The 24156-nt window shown below is 45.3% G+C and overlaps 1 protein-coding gene and 1 pseudogene across 10 annotated transcripts in view; one reads left to right on the forward strand and one right to left on the reverse strand.

Moving 5' to 3' along the window:
* The window catches only part of Ermard (ER membrane associated RNA degradation), a 36437-nt gene that overhangs the window by 6772 nt on the left and 5509 nt on the right, over positions 1 to 24156 (forward strand). For 4 of the 10 annotated variants that reach the window (XM_017800695.2, XM_029568481.1, XM_029568482.1 and 1 more), the window contains 13 exons: positions 389 to 486; positions 1967 to 2103; positions 2776 to 2890; positions 3605 to 3707; positions 4043 to 4072; positions 5614 to 5682; positions 6429 to 6602; positions 9301 to 9384; positions 11701 to 11777; positions 12303 to 12428; positions 12724 to 12942; positions 13850 to 13963; positions 16347 to 19245. In XM_017800695.2, the coding sequence (XP_017656184.2) occupies positions 389 to 486; positions 1967 to 2103; positions 2776 to 2890; positions 3605 to 3707; positions 4043 to 4072; positions 5614 to 5682; positions 6429 to 6602; positions 9301 to 9384; positions 11701 to 11777; positions 12303 to 12428; positions 12724 to 12942; positions 13850 to 13963; positions 16347 to 16521 (1521 nt within the window). In that variant the 3' untranslated portion in view covers positions 16522 to 19245. Of the gene's footprint in view, positions 1 to 317; positions 487 to 1966; positions 2104 to 2775; positions 2891 to 3604; positions 3708 to 4042; positions 4073 to 5613; positions 5683 to 6428; positions 6603 to 9300; positions 9385 to 11700; positions 11778 to 12302; positions 12429 to 12723; positions 12943 to 13849; positions 13964 to 16346; positions 19246 to 24156 lie in introns of those variants that run through there. The other 6 variants (XM_008843394.3, XM_029568484.1, XM_017800696.2 and 3 more) reach the window with 6 other exon arrangements.
* LOC108491328 lies at positions 1494 to 1937 on the reverse strand (annotated as a pseudogene).

Below are 24156 nucleotides of genomic sequence, written 5' to 3' on the forward strand. Positions count from 1 at the left end.
CTCGCTCGCTCGCTGAGGTTTTCTGTTGCTTTAGTTTCTGAGCAGCTTGTTTTTCTGTGTATTTCTAGAATTCTAAAGTATGGTTGTTCACATGAGGGATGGGGTTCTGGAAATGGGATTGCTGACCCTGTTGAGTCTGTTCTTTGTTATGCCTGCTCTTTACAGAGAGGGCTGGAAACTCCTGAGCCATGAGTTCAGGTCAGGAGGTGGAGGCACAGGACTTGGACATGGCTTGGCTGTAACTGCTGTCCTCTTTTCACCTCATGGGCCCATACAACCTGGTACAGTTTGTACCCATCACTTTCTGTTATGTTCAGATCCCAGGGACCTCTGATGTGAGGTGTTAAGCAAACAGTCATTCAGTAATCTGATGTCTTAATGGGTTTAGATGGACGTTCTGAAAATCTTCATTGGCTCTCCGTGTGGACTCAATCTTCGCAACGTCTTGTGGCATGGCTTTGCATCCCCTCAGGACATCCCTCCCAAGTAAGTTGCTGAACTAACTTTCTTCCTTAATCCACTTAAGAGTTTGCTTTATCTTGAATTTCACAAGAGGGAAAGATGAGAGATTTGGAGACAGGGAAGGTTACCATGCACATTTGTAGCAGAGTAAATAGAGTGGGACCCAATGTGTGTGATACCTTGTACCCCAGGAGGTCTATATAAGCATGTGGGAACAGTAAGAAGCCTGGTGGTCAGAAAATCCAGGAGTTTTGAGATATCAGTGCCCTTCCCAGCCACTGCATGGCTTAACCATCTATGGAGAAGCCTGAAAGTTGATGGTGTTTTTCTTTCTTAATAAAAAAAAAAACAAAAAAAACCTTTTTATTTTGTTTATGTGCATACATGGAATGCACATACATTCCATGACACACGTGTGGAAGTCAGAGGACAGCTTTTAGGAGTTGGTTCTCTTTTTTCACCATGTATGTTCTAGGGACGGAACCGAGGTTGTCAAGTTTGGTGGTAGGTACCTTTCCCAGTGGGACCATCGCTAAGCTTTTTTTTCTTTCTTTTTTGAATTTTTTGAAACAGGGTCTCCCTGTAGCCCCAGCTAGCCTGGAACTCCATAAGTGTGTGAACCAGCCTGACCTTGATCTCAGAGATCCGCTTGCCTCTGCCTTCCAAGTGCTGGAATTAATGGAATGTTACTACCATACCTGACTGCTAACCATACTTTCGTTTATTTATTTTATTATTTTTATTTTATGTGTACGAGTGTACTGCCTACATGTAACTGAGTGCACCCGTGTCATGCAATGCCAGCGGAGGTCAGAAGAGGGCTTTGGATTCCCCTGGAACTAGAGTTGAAGATGGTTCATAGCTGCCATGTGGATGTTGGGAATCAAACCCCGGGTCCTTTGCAAGAGCAGTCAGTGCTCTTAACCGCTGAGCTATCTCTCCAGTCCCCTCTTTTGTATTTTTTTCTTTAATTTTTAAATAAGGTTTTTTTTTTTTTTTTTTTTTTTTTTTTTGAGTACTACAGAAATTTACTTAGCAAAAACTTTCATATGAAAATGTACACTACCTGTTTTACATTACAGTAAAACAGGCCCTTTGGGGAGGGAACATGGACTGCTCTGCTGAACAGCCATTGTTTAAAGTTGTTCCAAGGCTTCTAATATGATGATGATATGTTTCCTTGTATGACCACCATTCCAGTGTTATTCTGCTGCCTACTAGTTGCCATCACCACACACTCATCGATTACAAGATTCGTAACGGGATCAAAGCTCCGCAGTACTCCTTGGACATGTCTCACCATTTAACTTCAATGATAACTTTTTGTCCATAAATTTCTTCCGCTCCGGAGGGTGGCCCTTGCTCGTGGCGCTCCTCGGTGGGCTTGGTGCAACTGCGAAGGAATGGGCAGCCTAACGCTCCCATGTGGCAGGCTTAAGTAAAGTTTTTATGTGTCTGGTTGAGGCTGAGTTCATTTTCTAACAGATCTGGTCTTCTCCCCTAGATACTGTTCATCCATGTTGGTGTTGACAGCAGGATTGGGTCAGTTACTGAAGAGCTACCTTCACCAAATGAAAGTCACATTGGCACATCGACCTTTGATCACTCTTACAAACTTAGAGGATTTGATTGTTTTTCCTGGCAAGTGTTACATTTCACACGGGCCCCTTAATGTGTCTTCATGAAGGTATTTGCACCGTTAGTAAAGAGCATTAGTAGTTAGTAAGGAGCGTTAGTAGTTAGTAAGGAGCATTAGTAAGAAGCATCAGACTTGAGCTCTTGGTAAAGTACTTACTCTAGTGGCAGATGGCTCTGTGAGTTGCTTGAAGACGTGTTAAGGCTTCACCCCTTCCCACTGCCCTGGGGCATTGGTGGGGACCCTGAGGGTCACAGCTGGAGTTGGTGTGCTCCTCAGATGTGCTGCCATTCACTATGGCTTGGGGCCATTCATGGCATTTGTTCCTCTGTCACCTCACTGCTTTGTGCTCACCATTGTGCCAGCACGCCAGCAGTGTAAAGGGTTGCCTGTGTCGTCTGAGAATACATTTGCCTTCCTTGGTCAGTGTGCTCACCTGGGACACCCTGAACCCTGCTAGCAACTGATGCCCAGTTTCCTGAAAAGAGTCAGTTGCCCATTTCTCCACTCTGTAGGCTTCCTGAGGCTGTAGGCCAGGTGCTCTTCCTTTTTAGGGGTGCTTTGCCCAAGTCACACTTCATCTGCCTCGGGGTGTTGACTTACTGGTATGTCTCCCAGATGTGCTGCTAGCTTGTTTTCAGCTGTCTCTGATTGTGTTTATGCTTGCTCTTTTGCAGCTGTTACAAATGAGGTACTTTCTCTAGTAGAGAACGTGATGAAGAAATCTGCCATGATTTTGAAAATCATGTTACCATACTGGGAACTGGCAGTGGTCAAATTCAAGGTACACAGGTAACAAGGATGGCATGGTATCGGCTTTTGATGGGTAGAGGCCAAGCCTTTTCAACACTCTGCACTGTCCAGTGTTTTTACTGTCCTGGTAGAGTGCTCAGAGATGGGGCTGACTCAGAGTGGGCTGAACACTAAATATCTTCCTGCAATTACTTAGGAGACAGCCCTGACTGTTTCAAATGTTAAGGGTTATTCTCTTGGTACAAGTGATAGGACTGTTTTGTAGAATAACTTTCTTAATATTCTTCTGAGTTCTCCCTGTAAGAGGAGCGCCGAGTTCAGCATTAGAGAATCTTGGCCCAAAGACAGGTAAACGTAGCCATCATGTGCCCTCAAAGGAAACCTTTGTGAAAGCCAGGCACGTTTTAGAGAGGCAGAGTCTGGAGGACCAGCTAGTTGGTCTGCTTTTTCCTCAGGCAGCCTCACCCGATGCATGTGTTTTTGTGCCCCAGCTGCCCCTGAAGTCTTATGTTCCAGTAGCTCTCAGAGCTGATATGTAGGTCTCTGATGACTTTTTTGTTCTAAAGCTACTAAAAACATTTCATCAAACATTAAAGTGCCAAAAAAAAAAAAAAAAAAGGTTTTAAAGTCATTATATTGTTTTTCTCACATTAGCAAGTTCTATAACTTCTTGCCCTCCTGCTGTTAACCCCACGTTAGTGGTATCTGCACTGTATCTCTTGTGGCATCTGTTGATTGCTGTGGGTTCCACAGGTTTGCTGACTGTACAATACTGTTGCTGTCACAGCTGGAGACTGGACTCAGGAGAGTGTTTACTGCAGTTAACAAATGTCCAGATAGACTCCTCACTGCTGAGGTAACGTGCTTCTGTTACTGTGACTGTTCTTACTGCATTGACAACTTTCTGTGGCTATTTGAGGGCTAGAGCTGTAGCCAACTGGCTAAGTACTTGCCTACCATGTGCAAGGCCCTGGGTTTAATCCCTTGCAACACACATACATCCCCCCCACATACACACACTTTGAAGAATACCACATTTTATTTGCTCTTATCCATCAGGTGGTTCTGTGTTCCCAGTTGTCCTTTAAACTTCATGATTTCGTGGAAGTAGCAGCACATGTCACAACTGGGGCTGGTTTTGACTTTGATATTACTCTGTTTAATTTTTTTTCTTTTCTTCCCTTTCTGCAGTCAGCAACTCCTTATACCACCTTTGATGAAGTAAGTAGTTAAAATTATAAAGAATACCAATCAAAACATCCTCTAACATGATGGAAACATAAAGACTATAAACAGCATGCTTAGTAGTAACAGGCAAAAGGATCGTAATAGATTTAAACACAGGGCTGGGGCTGTAGCTCAGTTGACAGAGTGCTTTCGTGACCTACGTGAAATCCTGGGTTCCATCTCCAATACCAAATAAACCGGGCATGGTGGCAGCACACACTGTAATCCCAGCATTTATGGGGTAGAGGCAAGATTTGAAACCAACCCCATTTCAAATAAATAAATACATTTATATACAGCTTTCCAGTTAATTTTGAAACCCAGTATTACTGCTCTTATTACTATGGTTACACAAAAACAAAGAAAATGCAAACAGCTTGACACCATTGACTATTTAGAGGTTCCTGTTTTAGGTTTGGGGTTGATGACCCTTTTGTATTTGGAATGTTCCTCAGCTGCTACTGGATGTGTTTAGCATATTCCTGTGCACTTGTGTGCTTATTGGGGGTGTGGTTCTAAGAATGAAAACCCAGAATTGTGACCATTACATCTGCACATATCTACATCACCTGCAAAGTATGTGTAATCCTGGGCTGAGATTCTTGGGCACCTCAACTGACAGTATAGTTAGCCTGTCCGGGAGAGACCATGGAGGCATGAGTACATCTCTTAGCACTTAGTTCACTCTGTCTTTAAGATGACTGTTTGACTCTTATGTGACCTGTAGTGAGGAGTTAAAAGTCTGCCTACCTGCAGGGCATGTTCCATTGGTAAACTGTATCTATTATTGCAACACACGATACGTTTGATAATGTAACTGTCATCAGATCTGCACAGGGTTAGGGCTCTAGGATTGGGTCAGGGCAGTCAAGTTCCAAAGTCCACACTGAGTTGAGAAGTGACTTTTGAAATGACCACACACACACATGCACGCACACACACACAACTTCTAGTTGAAGGCTGCATTAGCTTTAGTGTCATAGTTTATATTAGTTCCAAACAAACCACTGAGATAAGGATCGTCTTAAAAACACAGTGGGTCTGGGGAGATGGTGCAGTTGATTTTAAAGTACTTGCCACACAAACATGAAGACATGAGTTCAGGTTCTTCCCCTATACTCATGTAAAAAGCCAGGCACAGCAGCATGTCCCTGGAACCCTAGTGCTGGCGAAGGAGAGACAGGAGGATTTATGGTGCTCCCTGGCCAGCCAGTCCAGCCGAATTGATGAGCTCTGGGTTCAGTGAGAGATCGTTTCTCAAAAAACAAGGTGGAGAACGATTGAGGAAGACAACCAGTGTGGACTATAGGCCTCCACACACATGTACGTGGTGTGTGCACATCCGTATGTGAGCATGTGCACTCAAGAGCAGCAGCCACTATTCTCAGCCTGTGTAACAGCTTAGAAATGCATGTGTTCTAATTGTATGTGTGCATATACACATCGGTGTCTGTGTGGGTATGTGACTGTATGTGTCAGGGATGCATGCATGCCAGTTTAACAGCATAGTGATTGATCTATTTTCGGTGTTGTAGATACTGGCAAAACACTTGAATGATGGCAGCATCAACCAGGTTCCTCTTGTCCTCGGAGAACCTGCCATGGTAAATATTGGGTATCTCCAGGCTTGTGTCTTTGTGTTTGTGGACATGCTGGCAACTGTCTAGGATGTGAGCATGGTTTATGGTGCACTTGGGAACAGAGTTGACTCGCTGCTGGCTTCTGTCACCTTATCCTGTCATAGGTGCTCATCCAGGGTGACTCCAGTGGTAGCACAGTGCCTTGTTTTTTCCTGTACCTACAGTGCTCTTTGAAGGCCTGATGACTTAGCTGCCCTCTCAAGAGTATTTATGTGTTGGTTCTATGTATTTATACTGTAGAAGAGACTATATTTGCTCTGTGAAACATTGGAGTAGTCAGCTATCTCTTAAGATTAGGTGTCAGATGAAACACTTATTTTTTGATTGGTGTTCCATATTTTATGAAGACACTACAATGATTGCTCTAGAATCTAGTAGGTATTTCTACCTATTCCTTCTGTCTGGGAGCAGATCTGAATTCTGCTTCCTATTTATTGTGTGCTTTGGACATCCCTTCCTGCCGTCAGATGGCAAGACACCGGAACTAAGACTCTGATAATTCTTTTCTGCCTTCAATTCCTGAGACGTCCTCTCTCTGCCATGTCAGTGGCTCTCTGAACTTTTCTCCGTGGAGTCTCAGAGAGGCCCTGGGCATGTGTTATCAGGGGAGGGAGCGGCTGTCTTTGTTGGTTTAATTTTCAGACCGTCCCCTTGCTCGTCCCTCTGCTTGGAACAGTAGCAGAACATTTTCTCCTCTTATTTTCTGAAAGGAATTCCTATGGGATTTCCTGAACCATCAGGAAGGTCCCCGGATACGTGATCGTTTAAGCCATGGGGAGGTCAATTTATGTGAATTTCCGGAAGATGCAGCAAGCCAACTCCTGGCTTTCTCCCTGGTGCTTTTGCTCAGATTCACCGAGGAGGAGGTGCTGTCAGAGCTGAAGGTACCACAGAGGGAGGAGGGAGGCCACCATAATCTCCTGCAGTGGAGGAAGAGGTCCTGGTTTTCAAGTGTGATTACCTGTTAGTCATTGTTTTTTATTTGAGTTGTAGTACTGCTCCATCAGAATAACTGAATTGATGACATGACTCTATGAAAATCAGTGCTATTTAATATGAAATACTTGAAGTAATCCTTTAAAGACTTTGCCAGTGTTTTTATTAATATCATGTTATTGAAAACCAGAGAACAGATTACAAAACACAATTACCCAAATCCAGGAAACTTAGGGTTGACTGCTAAGTTGGTGGAACAGGGTATTTTTATCTATCAAATGGGTGATTTGTTCTTTAAAATATTTAGATTTTAATGTTGTTAATATGTTTTCAGATTCTATGCATGACAGTTATTTTTACAACTGTTTAAAAGTTTATGCAGGATTAAAACTAATACAGAATGTAGAGGCCATCAGAGTCTCAGGTGCCAGAAATGACACTGTTAGCAGGAGTCTTTGCTTCTGTGTCCTTCCCTGGCATACCAGAGTGGGCTCATCGGAGATGTACTTTCTTGTAAGCAGCAGTTTTCGTTTGTATTTTGGGGATCTTTGTTCTGCCAGCTCCTACTGTTAGCTGTCTGTTACTCCGTTGTGTCAGCAGACCGTCATTTATTGGACCAGGCTTCATTGATGAGTGGGCTGTACCTTTGGCTGATAAGGAAAATTCGCATTATAATGCTGAAATGAACATCTTTGTTCATTTGGGCTCCCATGTTGTAAATTTGTAAAAGCAAAGCTCTAAGACTGGCAATAGTAAGACCTCGGTTTTTTTTTTTCAATTTTATTATTTTTATTTAATTTTTATGAGTACATTGCCTGCATGTATGTAAGTGCACCTGTGTCATGCGATGCCTGTGGAGGTCAGCAAAGGGTGTCGGATCACCTGGAACTGGGGTTACAAACAGTTGTTAACTGCCATGTGGGTGCTGGGAATTGAACCCTGGTCTTTTGTAAGAGCAGTCAGTGCTTTTAACCACTGAGCCATCTCTCCAGCCCAAGACCTTGTTTTCCTTTTTGTTTACAGCTGTAATTCTTTCATCAGCTCCTCTAAAATGTCTTTGCTTGCTTGTATTTTTCCCATTGGTTTGCTGGCTGTGTTTACAGTTTTCAGTAAAGTGTTGCTTACTGTCTTTACCTTTTGATTCTTTTTTCCTTTGGTGTCATTCTTGAAAACTAGTCTTTGCTTTCCAAAATTATGAACATATAATTCTCCTCGTGCTTCTTCATTTCCCATTTATACCTTTTGATCCAAATAGAATTTAGTTCCTCTTGGAAGTGAGGTAGAGAATCTAGCTTCATGTGTTTTCTTGTTGGAATTGCTAGCAGCTTATCTCCAGCCCTGAACTCTGGCTAGAAGCTCTGCTCCTCAAGGCAGCTTCTTGATGCAGTTTAGTGCTTTCCAGGTTCGTCTCCCATTCCTCTCTCTTCAGAATTCTCTAGTCTGTTCTGATTATTTGTATTTCATGTGAGCTATACTATTACAGTAAGTGTAGAATGAGAAAAGAGTGAGCTTTTAGTATGGTGACACATACCTGTTATGGCAGCTCTCACCTATAATTCTGGCACTCAGGAGGAAGAAGCAGGAGGATCAGAAAGTCATCTTCAGCTACAGAGTTTGAACCCAGCCTGGGATACATAAGTGCCACATCCCTGCAACTGGTTTCTGAGGCTGAGACTCCCAAGTCTTCCTTCCCTACTTCAGATAATATACTCAGTCCTCTGTTTTTAAAATATGTCTCAAATCTATTATTCTCTGTCAATTCAGTAGCACCAATTGGCCAAGCTACCATGACTTCCTGGAGGGACACTGGCTCTGACAGGTCTCCTTCCTCTCACAAACCCTTCTCAACACAGCAGCCAGATCCTTTTCGAGCGCTGTGTTCCTCTAGGCAGAGTCACTCTTGACTTAGAGCAGAAGCAAGAGCCCTTTTCTGGCTTTCAGGCCTACGCTGTGCCCTATGCCCACCCTGCCCAGAAGTCTCTGTCTGCCCTGCTGGGACCACCGCCATGAGGACACTGCCCATTGCATGGCTCCCAGGTGTCAGTGAACGAGAGATCAGTACGTGTCCTCAGCACTTTTAACTTGTAGTCACTCAGGCCTTTGTTCTGTTGAGAACCTGGCAGTTTCTGCTTCTAATGTTTGCCAACTCTTGATTTCCTGATGGCTTCCAGTAGTTCCTAGTGACTGATGTGGGTTTTCTAGTTCTGCGTTTATATCAACTGTTGGAGTATACTACACTGTACTGTACTGTACCGTAATGTTATTTTTACTCTTCTCAATATTTATGTGTTTAGCAGTTAACAGTTTATGATCATGTAATTCTCTTCTCCTATTGATCACTAGTCTTTAAAGTTTTTCCAGTTTTTGGAATCTCTTCCTCCTTGTGCATTTTTAATTTTGCTGTGGACAGAGGATGGATGTGGTCTTCGTAAGTAAGGGTGGTTAATCAGCTCCATTTCAATAATTTTATTGGTTGTTGACTGCTAGGTCCACCTTACTTTAATGAAGAGCTTTACTATGTTTTCGGTGAATAGAATTATTTGGAAAGATAAGGTAAAATTAAGACTATAAATTACCTATGATTCAGTAGAAGACAAAAAGCCCAACCTAAAATCACAGTAACTAATGTCAGTTTTTATAAACTAGGAGGAAGCAGTAGTGCAGTTGTTGGTTAGCCTTGTTAATGGCTACAGGTCCCGCTGCCACCCAGCTTTCCAGCTTCAAAAGCAGGTATGCCGTACCCAGGGTGTTCGGGAGAGGTGGCGTGTGGCCCTGTTCCTCTTGCAGACACATCAGAAGGGCCCCAGGCCTTGTCCAGTCAGACAATGGTCAGAATGTCACTTGCTGTTGTGGCTTTGGTCAAGTGGCTCCATCTTCCTGAGCTTGTGGCTTAGGTGCTGTGTCTCATAGTTAAAGGTGGGTTTAGTCTAAGAGAATGTTCAGCACGGAGTCTAGTAGGCTGCTGTGCTAGTCATCACCCAGGGAGAGGAGCAGGTTTTGTCAAGTAAGCAATGTAATTTTTTCTTCTATGGAAGACCAGTTTTTGTTAACTTGTTTGTTTTGTTAAACAACAAACTTTTAAGCATTTCTCCTAGGAAGCTCCAATTTAGCAATTATCTTGGATCCTTCATTTTTTTTTAAGATTTAGTTTTAAATTATATGTATGGGGCTGCAGGAGTACATGTGAGTCAGGTGCCCTTGGAGATCAGAGGTGTCAGATCCTCTGGAACTAAAGTTACAGGCATTTGTGAGCCACCTGATGTGGGTGTTGAAAATTGAACTGGGTCCCTATAGAATAGCAATAAGAGACAGAGTCTCCCTGTAGCCCCAGCTGACCTGGAACTCACTATGCAGACCAGGCTGGCCTTGAACTCAGAGATCCACCTGCCTCTGCCTCCCAAGTGCTGAGTGCTGGGATTAACGGCGTGAGCCACTGTGCTGGCACGGTACATATTCTTAACCTCTGAACCATCTCCCTAGCCCTCAGGTCCTTTATTTTGTATATGGCAGAGGTAGGCCCCATGCATGTCACACTCAGGATGGCTCCTGCATGGACAGTGGTCAGCAACTGCACCCTTATAAGGCAACTGTAAATCAGAATGTGAGTGTAGGGAAAGGCCTGGAGAGACAGTGCCTGAGATGAAGTCTCTAACAATGCTGTCATATGACAAACATATTTCTTGCGTGACTTGCCTCTGGAGATGTGAACAAATGTCTAGTCTCCCTAGATAGAGCACTGACAACAGACTAAAGAAACCATTCCACTGGCCAAGTCTAGCCTAGTGACCAGTGAGTTTATTAGCGTTATTTACAGGACCATGAGTGACTTAAGCAGCTGCTTCTCTCAAAACTCCACCCCAGCATGGGTGATGACTGGCAAAGGCTGCAGTACGAGACAGGGTCTCCCTGTAGCCCCTGTACGCCTGCAGGCCCTGTACTCCTTCAGCCCCCGAATGCCTGCAGCCAGCTGCACCAGAGAGTCCTCAGCCATTGTTTTCTGCTTTTATAAACTTGGGGAGGAACCTTTGGAATCTTTAAGTTTCATGTGCTTTCTGAGTCTTAGGAACCTCCCTCAGGCAGGGTGTTTCAGTTAAGAGGAAATAACAGAGAAGGGGCATGCAGCAGAGGAAGTGGAGAAAGGATAGCCTGGTGCTTTTAAGGCCAGACTCCCTCCTGTGGCCAGTGGGTTCTGGTTTGGGGACAGGTGCATGGGTGGTGTCATTCTGACGCCATTCACCCTTTGCATCACAGCCAGCTGTCCCTCCTGAGTCTGCTTTCCAAGGTGTCATCACAGGAGTAACAGTATCAGAACTTGTCTTAGGGACCAGGGTTTAAAGAGAGGGAGGACACAAGGGAAGGTTCTAGAAGGAAGGACAGCTTCTGGAAATCAAGACTGTCCTGTGACCTGACTGCCAAGTCCTCAGCCTATACTCCATGTTGCCCTCTTCTATAACCCCAGGTCACACTCACAGCAGTTTTGGACCCTTAGCATTTTCTACATCTGTTACTCACTATTTGGTGACAGTCATACGTTCTGTGCTTCATAGGGTTATTGTTCTGGTTGTTGCTGTTGCAGAAAATTGCTTATGTCAGTGATGTCAACAGCTACTGTTTAATTTGCTCACATTATTGTGGGTCAGAATTTAGAGGTGACTTTGCTGAAGATCTATCATGAGGCTTCATCTGGCTGCTGATGGGCCTGTGGTCCCTTCCCTCAATTGTACCGAGTACTCGCAGTCACAGACCAATCACCAAAGTTAGTCCCATTCAGGGTAAGGGAGGTAGGTCTCCCTTCAACTGAGGGGGTCAGATTTATGGACATGTTTATCATCACCCTGACAGTAAGGACCTACAGTCCTCCAGTAGTTTGAATAGTCCCTCGGCTGAGTGTGTGGAATGCTGAGTCCACCATGCTGTTTTTCAAATGTTGTATAATTGGTAATGGTTATAAAATACTTTCTAGAAAGTGATTTAACATCCATGATGAAAACATATTTGCTAGGATATTATTGTAATATCTAACAGCAACAAAATATTTCCTTCCAGGTGTTGAGCTGTGAAAAAAGTCTCAGGATGTGGCCTGTACTGCCTTTGCCAGAAGAGTCATGTCAGGAAGCAGCCAGGTACGTACCACCTGGGGTATGGTGTGTGTCACCTGGGTGGTATAGACTATGACTGTCAGTTGTAGCCAGTGCCAAGAGTGCTCTCCTTGCTTCTCAAACAGGGCTGTTAGAAGACCTTTGGAGTAGGAACTGCTGTGCCCTGTTTGTTGGCAGCTGAGTGTAGACTGAAGGTGTCTTGGGAGGATAAGGCACCCTCCAACAAAGGCTCAGCAGACAGGAAGGGTGTGGATGGACTCAGGAGGAAGAAGGATGCAGATACAGGTTTGGGGCATATAGAACAAAGCAGATGTGCTCTCAGTGGAACTAACCCAGCACAAGCTACAGACCGCCTTCGGTCTGCACGGTGCCTGTTTCAGTGTAGCGCATCCTTTATCGTCCTCTGTCATGGTACCTATTTCCATTTTATGTTTGGAGAAAACTGAATTTTAGGTTAAGTTTGCTGTGCATTGAACATTATTTTGAATAGTTAATAGGGTAGGCATTTTAATTATTGTCATGTACCTTTAAACATTGTGTGTTCTTCAGATTGGAAGGTACTTCTGAAACACGTGCCTGTGACTCTTTAATTAGCAAGATTCTGTGTGAGCTCTGTCACCATGTGCCTGGGAGTTGCTGTGCTGTCAGCAGATTGGATGGTCTTCCCTCAGAGAGGTTAGTGCTAAGGAAGCGTAACTGAGTAGTTAGACTAGCAGCGTCTCCAGTCTACGCTTTCCTAGTTTGGTATTGTGTGCCAAGAGGGGTTATCAGGTAAGGGCTGGTAATGTCTGTACAAGTGTCATGTGTGCGTTTACACATCATAATTTGTACTGTGTTTACTCTAGTTACATGTTACCTACTTTGGGGGTCCCAGTTGTTCTGGAAGACCTCTTAGCTGGTCCAGATATAGGGCTGGCAGTGACATTCTCTGGTGTTACCTGTCCTCTGATTGCTGTGCTTTCCCTTGCAGGTGGCCCTGGCTGCTCAGTGAGCTCTGCAGCACACACATTCCCACCCTGTTCTGCCCCAGAATCATTCTGGAAGTGCTGGTTGTCCTCCGAGGCATAAGCTCCCAGTGCCAGCGGACATCTGACCAGATCGTTGCCTCTTTGCAGTTGAAGCACAGGCAGTGGGTAGAGCGGAAGCTGCACTCTCGCCAGCGGCAGAACTATCTGCGCATGCTCAGCAGGTGGGCTGCCTCCCCCTCCACACACAGTGTCTGTGTGTGTGTGTGGTGTGTGTGTCTGTCTGTCTGTCTGTGTGTCTGTATCCTTGTGTTTGCGTGGGTTCTGATCCTTTCAGAGAATAGTTACAGTATATGCTGTTTTATAGAAACCTTGAAAGTGTGCCTGTGAGAGTGTGAGCCCTACCACCCAAATGACCGTCTGGATATATGACATTCTCTTGCATTTGCCAACACTATGGGTCCTTCATATTTCCCTAAGAAATGGCCATTTTGGACAAGTTTCTAAACTTTAGGTTGAGTGGATATTTTCTAGAGTGATTGATGGTAGATTGCCTTCCAGAAGTTTCTTGATGTATACTCATGCAGTTTATACAGAAGTGCTATTACAGTATATCCCTCAAAAACTGAGTGCTTTTAAGCATCTCTACTGGTCTGTGGGAAACATAAATTCTAGACTTAATTGGAATTTCTTGGGGTCTGGCAGAGTTGAGCACACTCTTTCCTGTGAGAGTCCTTCGCTGAGAATGAGTTGGTAAGAAGGGGCTAGCAGTTACACAGAACATGGGATGTAGGCAGCAGACTGCCACTGACCTGGTGGCGGTGTTTTGGAGGGTGGCTTCAACAGAGCAAAGCCAGACGCAGCAGGTGCTGCTGCTGGGAGTGGAGGCACTTTGTGCTGCGTACATGAAGGGCAGGGAGGGTGTGGGCTCACACACCTGTACAGGCCTGGAAGGTAGAAGTTGGGTCAGGTTGGGTTGGGTCATATCAGGGTCACAGACTAGAGAACTATCTTCTCAGATGTTTGCATTTAACGATGCTCAGGAAAGGTGTTTGTTAGGTGGAACGTCGTTTTCCTTATAAAGCAAGGAAATGCTCTGTCAAATTTTAACTTGCTTTCATCAATTTTCAGTGTTAGACTTCTGTCTCCTGTGCTTTACCTGATTTTGTTCCTCATTGTACTGGAATTAGTCAACATTCATGTTGTCTGTGGAAAAAGTGCTCAGGAATATCAGCAGTATCTAAAGTAAGTATGTTCTGTTTAAAAGAAAGGAAACAGTGTTTAGATAATTATAAGCCATCTTGACTCCTATTAGTTATTTCTTTGGTGATTTTTTTTTTTAAGCCCCCACAGGTTCTCATGGACACTTAACTTATCTCCTCTGTAGTTTTATGCTAAGTTTGGACATTTGAGACTGACACCCATACAGGCACAATGCACAAAACTGAATCTGATTTATTTGTGAACCCTTTCACTGCTCACCAGTCTACAGCCTGGCACCCAATTGCAGTCTGAATGAGTGAAGACAGTGGAGCTGGTGTCGGAGAGGGTCCTGCAGTGTGGTCTGAGCTGCTTAACGTCCTGAAGTCAGGGCCACAAGGCAGACCCTGCCGTATCCAAGTGACTCAAAGCTAACCTCTTTAGTTGTGTGTGACTAGTAGTTTCAAAGTTTGGAATTCCAGTTTTCAGGATCATCCAGATCTAGGCACATGAAAATAGGATAAACCCTTTGAGGACTACTTCACATGCAGATTCCAGAACTGGAGACCCCTCGGGCAGGATTATACAAATGTGTCTTGTGCTCAGTTGGATGGAGCTGCTGTGACACAGCCTCCACCCATGCCCAGAAATTCTTCAGATCTTAGCTGATTTTATGCAGTACTTGGCAGGGAGTAGACCTCATGTACATTGTGAAGTATGGTGTTCATGAATTGTGCTTGTTAGTTTAGGTGTTTGGGTTTTTTTTTTTTTTTTTTTTTTTTTTTTTTTTTTTTTTTTTTTACTGTTTTGTTTATTTGTTTGCTTGTTTTGAGTCAGGGTCTTACTTGGACCAGACTCCTGGAACTCAAATAAGAAATCCACCTGCTTCAGCCTCCTGAATGTTAGGATTAAAGGTCTGTGCTACCGCACCCAGCTTTTTTGTTTATATAATATATATATATATATATAATTATTATTAATTGTGTGTGTGTGTGTGTGTGTATGAGAGGGGGATGTGGAATTAACTTTGGAGGACAACTTTGTGGAGTCCATTTTCTCCATCCACCTTTATGTGAGTTCCAGGAATTGAACTTGGGTCATCAGGCTTGCGTGGCAATTGTTTTACCTTCTTAAGCTACCTTGCCAGCCCTATTCTGGTTAGTTTTAACTGTCAGCTTGACACAACCTAGAATAATCTGGGAAGAGAATTTCATTGAAGAATTGTCTAGATCAGGTTGGCCTGTGAACATACCTGTTAGGGAATTACTAGTTGATGTAGGAGGCCTAGCCCATTGTGGAAGGCACTGTTCCCTGGTTTGGGGTCCTGAACTATATAAAAGCAGAATGGGCTAGCTGAGTACTAAGCAGGCAGCAGGGGAACATTTGTTTCTCTCCGCTCTTGACTGGCTGTGATAGGACCACTTGTCTCAAGCCCCTGCTATTGTGACTTCCCTACAATTATGGTTTGTGTCCTGAAATTGTGAGCCAAATAAACCCCTTCCTCCCCTACACTGCTTTCTGTCGGATTATTTCAACACAGCAGCAGAAATGAAACTAGAACCTGGATGGAAGCATAGAACTGAGGCAAGTGCAGCTGGCCTGTGCAGGGCTGGTGACTGGACTGGGGTTCTCGACCTTAGCATCGTGGGTGCTTGGGCCATAACTTCTCTGTGTTCTGTGTGGCACTGAGTGGCATCCATTGCCTTTAACTATCCTGTGCTAGTATACTCCTCAGTGATATCACCAAGTGCCTCTGAGGAATAAAACTTCCCCAGAGCAGAGCCAATTCCTAGACAAAGGTCTGTGGGTTTCATTGTCATTCATTTAACATATCTTTAGAAAAACTTTCAATATAAAATGTTGGGGACAAGTTTGTTCCACTAGGGAAACTGAGGAGAGACATGAAAAAGTAAAATTGATATTCTAATCAGTCAGAACTCACTGCCATTTTGAGAAATGTCATTAGGGAAAAGTGTTTTTAACGATAGCAAGGTGTGTCTCCTGAGACCAATATGGCAGCACAGTGAAGGGAAGCTGAACGCCCAGCCTCAGCACCCAGTGGGTCCTGTAAGCAGGGCCTGTTGTCATCACGTGCTCTTCTGGGGTAAATCAGAGCCAGACGGCCCCAGATCTTCCTGGAATTGTGTTCTGTCACTTAGAAACATCACGTCTGGGTCTGCAAGAGTGAAAAGGATCTTGGATTCCATGAAACTCACCCCAGTGTTGACAGTGTCTGCCTTCCAGCATTTTGTTTTTCCTCTGTCCCTCTCTTGTTTTCATTTTGCATATGTTTACTTTCTTGATTCTCAGACAAAAATTAAGTAATGCTTAGGAGTAATTCCAAGAGTGAAAACCAGAAATGTATACTTGCTGCACTTTATAATGGAACAGACAAAGGAACTAACATTCCTCCCTGTCTTTTTAACAGGTTCTTAAAGTCAGTCTTAAAATACACTGAGAACCTTGTGGCCTGCACCAGCCTGGAGAAGAACAAGTGGAATGAAAGCATCAGTCTTACACATGGAGTTTTACTGAAAATTTGGACTTTTGGTGAGAAGAAACAAATGTTAATACAGTTAGCCAGAAATGCACAAGTTAAATAACATGAAAATGCAAGTCAGGATGCTTCTGGTTGTAGGAGAAAACACAAATAGACTTCAACTGCAAAGCTGGGATGGGTTCCAGAGCCGTTCTGATCAGGACTCAAGTTGTGCTTCTCTGCAGCTTTCTGGCTTGCTATCAGTGTGACCCTGAAGCTGGTCTTGGTGGCTGCAGCAGGCTTGGTTCCATGTCCTCATAATGTACATTGGAGGATGTGTCAGTGCTTTGCTCCTAGTTGTCACCCGGAAACACATGGCTTTGCTCTTGGTAGCTGCACAACTGTTCTTAACAGCAGTCCTTGTAGCTAGAGTCCAGCTGTGGGGGCATGGAGGTCAAACTTATTTGGATGTGTGGACTAGTTACAGCTATCCCTGGAGGCAGGATATCCCTGTGTGTATCCTGTGGGTGAGCATTGAACAGCAGCAGCCTAGAAGATGGAGGTCACAAATCGGGGATGGGCCACATGCCTTTAGTCAGCATTGTCAGAATTAATTTTTCAACATAGAGGCTGAGTGCAGCCCCCTGAAGAGTTGAAGGAGAGGAAATCACTGAGTCCCGAGAGTTGAAAAGCCATTTGTTGTCTGGGGATCTGGGAAGACAGTCAACCATATTTGGCAGCAGCAAAGCTGGGGGCACTGATGGACTCTAGGGAAACTGTGCTGCCTGCGTGTGTGTATGCACTTAGCCATACTGGCCTCAGTGGGTCATAATTTCTCATTCCCACCTTCCAAGCCTTGTCTGGGTATGGCCTGCAGCCACTCAAGGAAGAACTTTCTATGACACATACTGGGCTATAGAGGAGACTTTGGGGGTGCTGTGGGGCAGCAGCACATTCTGTCTGTCCCTTTGTGATTCTACTCCCTCATGAAGTCGACTTCTGGATAAAAGAGTGAAAATATCAAGTACTGGGTAGTGTGGCAATTTAGCCTGTGATCAATGGTTATTTGTCCTCATGGGAAGTGGAAGAAAGAACCGGTGGCAGATATAATGTCATCAGAACATGGACACAACACCAGAGCTGCTGGACCTGGCAGGGAGTGATACTTGAAAGTCTTTTCCCATTACCCAGTCCTTGTTCTTTACCTCAGCACACCTCCTTGGGGGTGGTTCTTTGCTGGTAGGGTAACTCAGCCCTGTTCCTCAGGCCATTGTTTGGGACCGTAAGTCTCCATTGACTTATTGCAGAACATGGAAATAAGTTTCCCCTGAGCGTACCTTGGGTTCTGGACATGCTGATTTCCCTTGTTCAATGTTAGCTGCCCTTCTCCAGGGTAGCTGGGGTAGTCATTGAGGCAGTTCTGACACTCCCTTTGTCTGTTACCTCACTGATGTGTGCTCTCTGTCAGCCTATAGAACAGTGGCACATAATTGTATGCCTTTGAGGGTCTGTTCTGGAAGGAGCATATCCAGGACTGTTCTCATTAGAGGTTCCCACTTAAACTTTTCCTGCTTTCCCAACCTGTGAGCTCTGACTGTGGCAAAACCACATGTTGACTGTGGCATAGAACACACGTTGCTTCCTGGTGGACACACAGCAGCTCACTCCATGAGGCCTTGTCCTTCCTGCACCACAGCTGGGCTCTATGAGGCTCTTTACCAAGTTCTCCAACTGGCTCTTTGAAGTAGTGGAGCACATACTGAGATCAACAGCCCATAGACCACATTGCTGACCCCTGAAATGGGCCACTGGGAAGCTGTGCTGTGAGCTGTGCATGCTTGAGGCTGTCAGCAAAGCCTGTGGACTCATTAACCCTTCCATGTGGGAGGCTGGCATGGCCAGCGGCTGCCTATACTTCCCAATGCCTTTTTCATTCTAGAAAGCATATTAGTCTGTTTTCAGTAGATTGGTAGGTAGCAGAAACCATCACTGGGCCAGCCTTGGAATTAGAGCCCCTGTAGATTAAACCACGTTTGGATCTCTTCCCTGTCACCACAGCCAGTGTGAACCCATTGGACAAGGAGAGTTAGGGTGATCAGAGGAAAACTGCAGTCTGACCTGATTACTGAGGGCATGCTCAGCTGTGCCAGCCTTGAGCACCTGTGTGGGAGCACAGGCGTCTCCCACCTAGGTTCACAGTCCATGTCACTTACAGTCCGTTTCCAGTCTTGGTCTTTCTAGACGCCAACCTTCCAGCCAAATTTACCTGCGATTCACTTCCATGCCCCCGGCTTCTTCCAGGCAGAATGACTGACTGGGTTTACTTGGTGGACAGGGCCCCTCACCGTTGCTCTAAATTAGTCACATGAGTGAGCTGAACTGCTACAGCCTTCATCTTTGGTGGTGCCAGCATCGTCTGCAGAAATCAGATCTAACTTTTACTTCAGGTAGATGGTCACAGACTCCTCAGGCTGTAGGTGTGGCATGAGGGTGTCAGAGAAGCAGTGTGGATGCTATGATGACTGCACTGTCTGCTTTTATCATGTGCCTTCAGAACACTGAATGAGAGTGTCCCCGTAAGCTCCAAGTATTTGGACATTTTGTCCCCAGTTGGTGGCGCTGGTTTGGGAGGTTTTAGGTGTGGCCATGATGAAGGAAGCAGGTCGCTGGAGGTGGGCTTTGAGAGTTCTTAAGTCTTGCCAGATTTTCCAGTGAATCTGGTTCTTGTGTCCGCTTGAAGATGCGAAGGCTCGGCTTTTTGTTTGGCCACCTCTACCTCCGTGCCTCCCCTGCTGTTCTGGACTCTAACCCTTTGAACCATAAACCAAATAAACTCTTCCTTCTATAAGTTGTTTTGGTCATGGTGTTTTATCACAGCAACAGAAAGTAACTAATCCAGCACCTCAGTATCATGGTGAAGTGCTGACAGGACAGGTCAGACACACCCTCTCTGGTGGCGGATTGGGCTCCACTGCTGTTTCATAGTGAAGAACAGGATTCCATGTTTGCTCAGAAAGCAAAGAGCTGCTTCTCAAAACAATGATAGCTACACGAGAGGGTGGGATTGGCCCTTGAGTCTTCAGTCTCCATGCTGTGGGCCAGGGTGGCTTCTTGCAGCATTCAGGCAGCCACAGACCTACCCTGCATCCTGTTGGGACTGTGGTCCAGGAGGGAGGACAGTCTCACTGCAGCCTGCTGTGCCTCTTGTCACCGCAGGCCTCCTGTGGAGCTGAATGGTGACATTGCTTCTGTGGCCCCACAGAGGCTGAGTCTAACCTCTGTCTTGGTCGCAGTGGGTACAAAGTGAGGCTGTCCTTCCCTTTGGGGAAGGTGTCTAAGCATTCCCATGCCTCGACCTCTAGACAGTACAAGGAAGTGTCTTGAGCATTTATATCCCATTCTGGAACTCATAGGGCTTCCTGTGTTCATGTTTGTCACAGATGGATTAATAGTGCTGTTCTGGTAATGGCAAAATAGCAGTGGCCCTGAGCTCTAGCTCATTTTATAGCAATGCCATGGGCCACACTGCCGTCCTCTCAGACTGCTTCTGGCAGATGCTATAGAGAAAAACTGCTGTGGCCAGAGACAGGGCTCTACTGATTGGTTCCAGGAAAGTGACACTTTCTGCTTAAGTGTGGCAGTCCGTGGACCGGGACTCCTCTTATTTCTTGAGTAGTCAGATGATGCTAGTCAGGTAGCCGAGCTCTCTTAACTCTTCCATTTGGGTTGTACTGGTTCAGATTTACTGTTTAGAAGGGAGATGCCTTACTTCCATGTTAGAGTACCCTAGAATGTCAACTTAAAGGAGGAATGATTGATTTGGGCTCAAGGTTTCTGAGTGTTAGTGCATGGTCACTTGGGTCCATGTCACTTAGTGCATGTCTGGGCCCAAGCATCACAGTGGAGAGTGTGTGGTGGAACACTGCTGCTCACCTCTTGTAGGCCTGAAAGCAAAGAGTGAGCAAGGGGCTGGCGCAAGATAATACATACCTTCAAGGGTATAACTCCAGTGACCTCTTCTCCAACCAGGCCCTGCCTCCTGCAGTTTTCTACCTCTTCCCAAAAGTCCATTCAGCTTGAAATCCATCAGTGGATCAAGTGTTCAGCACATTAGCCATTGGGAGACTCTAGAGGTCTACACCATGACATCATTTCATACTTTAGAACTGGTTTTGTGGGTCAGGGAGTCAGTGTTGGGCTCCAGCAGGCACTGCTCACAGCCCAGCTGGGCTGCTGTCATTGGTCAGAACTTAGCCACTTAGCCTCTAGTAGCTGTCACTCAAACAACCCCCAGGACTTCAGAGTGTTTCCTCCTGTCATCCACAGTGAGCCTGGCAGATATCACAGAGCCCTTAGAGGAGGGATTGAAGCAAATAAGTGTCCCTTTACTTCTGAGGTCCTGAGTCTGAGGGTGGGCTCCATCCTGGAAACTGGAGGGCCTGTGGTGTGGTGTAATGAAGTCTGTTTACCAGATCTAGAGATGTGTGTCTATGAAGCAAAGATAACAAGCTACCCACCTGTTTCGTTCCTCGGGGATCATGACCAGTGGCCATTGCCCAGTCTTTGGATGTTGTCACCTGTATAGCCAAGGCCTTCTACCTGTCAGAGGAATTGGGTGTACTTTCTGTTCATTGAGTTCTCGGCACAGACTTAAGTGGTGGCACTCCCCACTGTCACCCCCTGCCTCAGGGTAATAGCCATTAAAGACCTGTCAAGAACACAAGAGCCCCCCTCATTGCAGTGTTCCTGTGTTTCTAAACACGGGTCTCAGGTGTGTGAAGAAAGTAATGCTTTCTGGGGTCATCTTAGAGACCATCGTGAAGTCTGGGTGTAGGACCCTAGCATGAGCTTTTGCAAGGATGCAATGCAGTTCAGCTCATAGCGGAGACCATGGAAGAAGGAAAAGAGGCTGAGCAGGGCCCCACTGGGGCCCATGACTGACAGCCAATCCATATACATATTGTCTTGGTTTGAGTCTGAGGTTGGAATTTACTGAGAATGTCTTGCAGGAGCCTGTCCCACGTGGTGCTGCTTAGCATGGTCCAGGAATCCTGATTCCTCAAGTGTACCTGCTAAAGGGGTCTGGGATTTCTTAAGGTCTGGGGCTGTGCCGCTGCATGTATTTGTTGGACAAATTCATCCTCCGAGGAAAAGGGGGGGGGGTCTAGAGACCTAGAGAGAAGCAGAGCACACTGGGAAAAGGAGGAATTGGGACTATTTGGGGAGCAGGGACCAGCAGGTGAGCTGGTGAGCCAGGCTGCTGTGGACCCTGTGGGGCACCATAGGCCCCCAGGGGCACCATGGACCCCTTGAGGACCCTGTGAACCCTGCACAAACCTCAAGAGGCGAGATGATGCACGGACACCTGGCGAACTTTGGGCAGGGCATGGCAAAGATCTCAAAGCTTAGTCAAAATGTAGAAGATGGACTATGGGAGCTGATGCTCTGTAAGCACCCTTTCCCGAACGTCATATAAACCATGCTAAAACCCAAATAAAAGCTACTCTGTTGGTTTGTTAGCCCTGAGGCCTCAGAGGGTGCGGGTGGGGGGGGGTCTCTCAAGAAGGGGAGGGGAAAATTTAGTGCAACAGCATTCAGGGTCAGCTAGTGTGAGTTTGCTGTTTCTACCTGTGAGTCCCCTCGCCTTTCCCGGATGTTTGCCCCTCTCTTGACCAGCTTATTTCTGCTGGGCACTCTACTTTATCATGTCTCCCTATGTTCATTCAGGTTACAGCAGGTTTGTTGATCTTCAGATGACATCACGTATCTGTTCCCTCTCATCTTACAAGCCAGTTTAGAATTTGAAGGCAGATATTTCCTCACTGTCAGCTTCCGAAGGGCTGCTGCTCTGCTGGTCCTCCTGTAGTAGGGATCACCGCTGTGTCCAGGTGTGATGGCTCAAGTTGATCGTCACCTTGATTGGACTGAGAAGCACTTAGGAAATTAGTGCGTCTCAGGGGGATTTCCAGAAATGATTAACAAAGCCACTGTGAAAGTGTGCAGCACCATCTCATGGGTGAAAAGGAAAAAGTCACCAGAGCAGACATGCTCTCTGATTTCCTTATTTTTTTGAGGTGAGGAAGCCTGTCTGCCATGTGAACATGATGTTCTGCCCAAGCATGTGACACCAGGTGACCCAAGACTGAACCCTCTGGCACACTGAGCCAAAAGAAGTCTTTTCCTTTAAATTACTTTTTGGGTTTTTTTTTGGGGGGGAGGTTATTGTTTGCTTTTATTTTTTGAGACAGGAGCTCACTATGTAGCATAGGTTGTCCTGAAACTCACTATGTAAACTAGGCTAGCCTTCAACTCACAGAGATCCACCTATCTTTGCCTCACAATGCTGTGCCACCATGCCCAGCACACAGTCCTAAGTTGTTTTTATTGAGTGTTTGGTGACAGTAGCAATAAGACTAACACACAAGAGCTCCTTTATGTCCAACTGACAATCACATTCATTTGTGGTGGCCCGAGAACACAGGCCTGGAGGATGGCAGTGCTGTTCCGTGCTCTCCTGCGTGCTTTTTCTCCCTGTCTCTGTGGCTGCTTTAACAGACTGACATTATTGAAGAGAAGGGCAAGGAAGATGAGCTCGTTTTGTTCTCCATCAAAGCACAAGGAGGGGATTCTCCCCCGAGAGAACCAACAGGCCTTTCCTACCATTGCTCCTTCGTGCTCTGATGAAAATGGTCCTGCTCTGTGTGTCTGCTCTGCTTGTGACCAGTTGAGCTGTTGTGGACTGTTTTCATGATTCATGAATGAGTGTTCTGAGCGATAGAAACTGCATTTAGCCTGACATTTATCACAGCACCCCTCCTCCATATTTATGGACCTGCAGAGTGCTCCTGACCAAGTCACTGTGGTGCTTTCTCTCTAAAACCACCATTCTGGGAGGTTCAGTTCTTTCTAGTTTGCACAACCAGGAAACAGCAGTGCTCTAACACTTGCATCTAATACACGGACCGCATAGAGTTCCCTAATAAAATATTGCCCTTCATACCACATGTGATTTTTTTTTTTTAAACCCCAAATTGTGGCTGCTTCTAGTGACCAGGTTTTAAATTATGTAGAATAGTCTCTGGTTTTATTTTTTCTTTGATGTGAATATTTTAAAATATTTTACTATTTTTATTTTATATTTATGAGTGTATTGCTTGCATGTATGTATGTGCATCTGAGTCATGCAATGTCTAAGGAGGTCAAAAGAGGGTATCGGATTCCCCTAGAACTGGAGTTGTGAATGGTTGTTAGCCACCATGTAGGTGCTGGGAGCTGAGCCCAGGTCCTCTGCAAGAGCAGTCAGTGCTCTTAACTGCTGAGCCATCTCTCCAGCCCCCGATGTAGATATTTTTGATTTAGGTCAGTTTTATAAATGTTCAATTGAGGTTTGATTGTTCCTTTGGATTTAACACCTTAAAAGGAACAATACCTAAATGATACCATGTCCCTAGTGACACATGATATGCATATGTGAAGATGTGTTCTGTTAGGAACACATGATCCACACATGTGAGGATGTGTCCTGCATCACATTCTTGAACCACATATAATCCCGTCCTCAGTTCGTTACTCCAGGAACATATGTACAAGAGGCACATAATGTCTGTTTGCTCCATTACTGTGGTGTGAAACTCAGTATCCATTCAAAAAGGACAAGGTCAGAGTTCTTTATTATACAATGTCTCTTCCTTTTGTAAATAAGAGGTGATTTGATACCTGAACTCATTTCTTTGACCCTTCTCCAGACTTCAGGAAATGA

The sequence above is a fragment of the Nannospalax galili genome, unplaced genomic scaffold (assembly GCF_000622305.1).
Source record: "Nannospalax galili isolate Female #2095 unplaced genomic scaffold, S.galili_v1.0 scaffold60, whole genome shotgun sequence".
Classification (NCBI taxonomy): Eukaryota; Metazoa; Chordata; class Mammalia; order Rodentia; family Spalacidae; genus Nannospalax; species Nannospalax galili.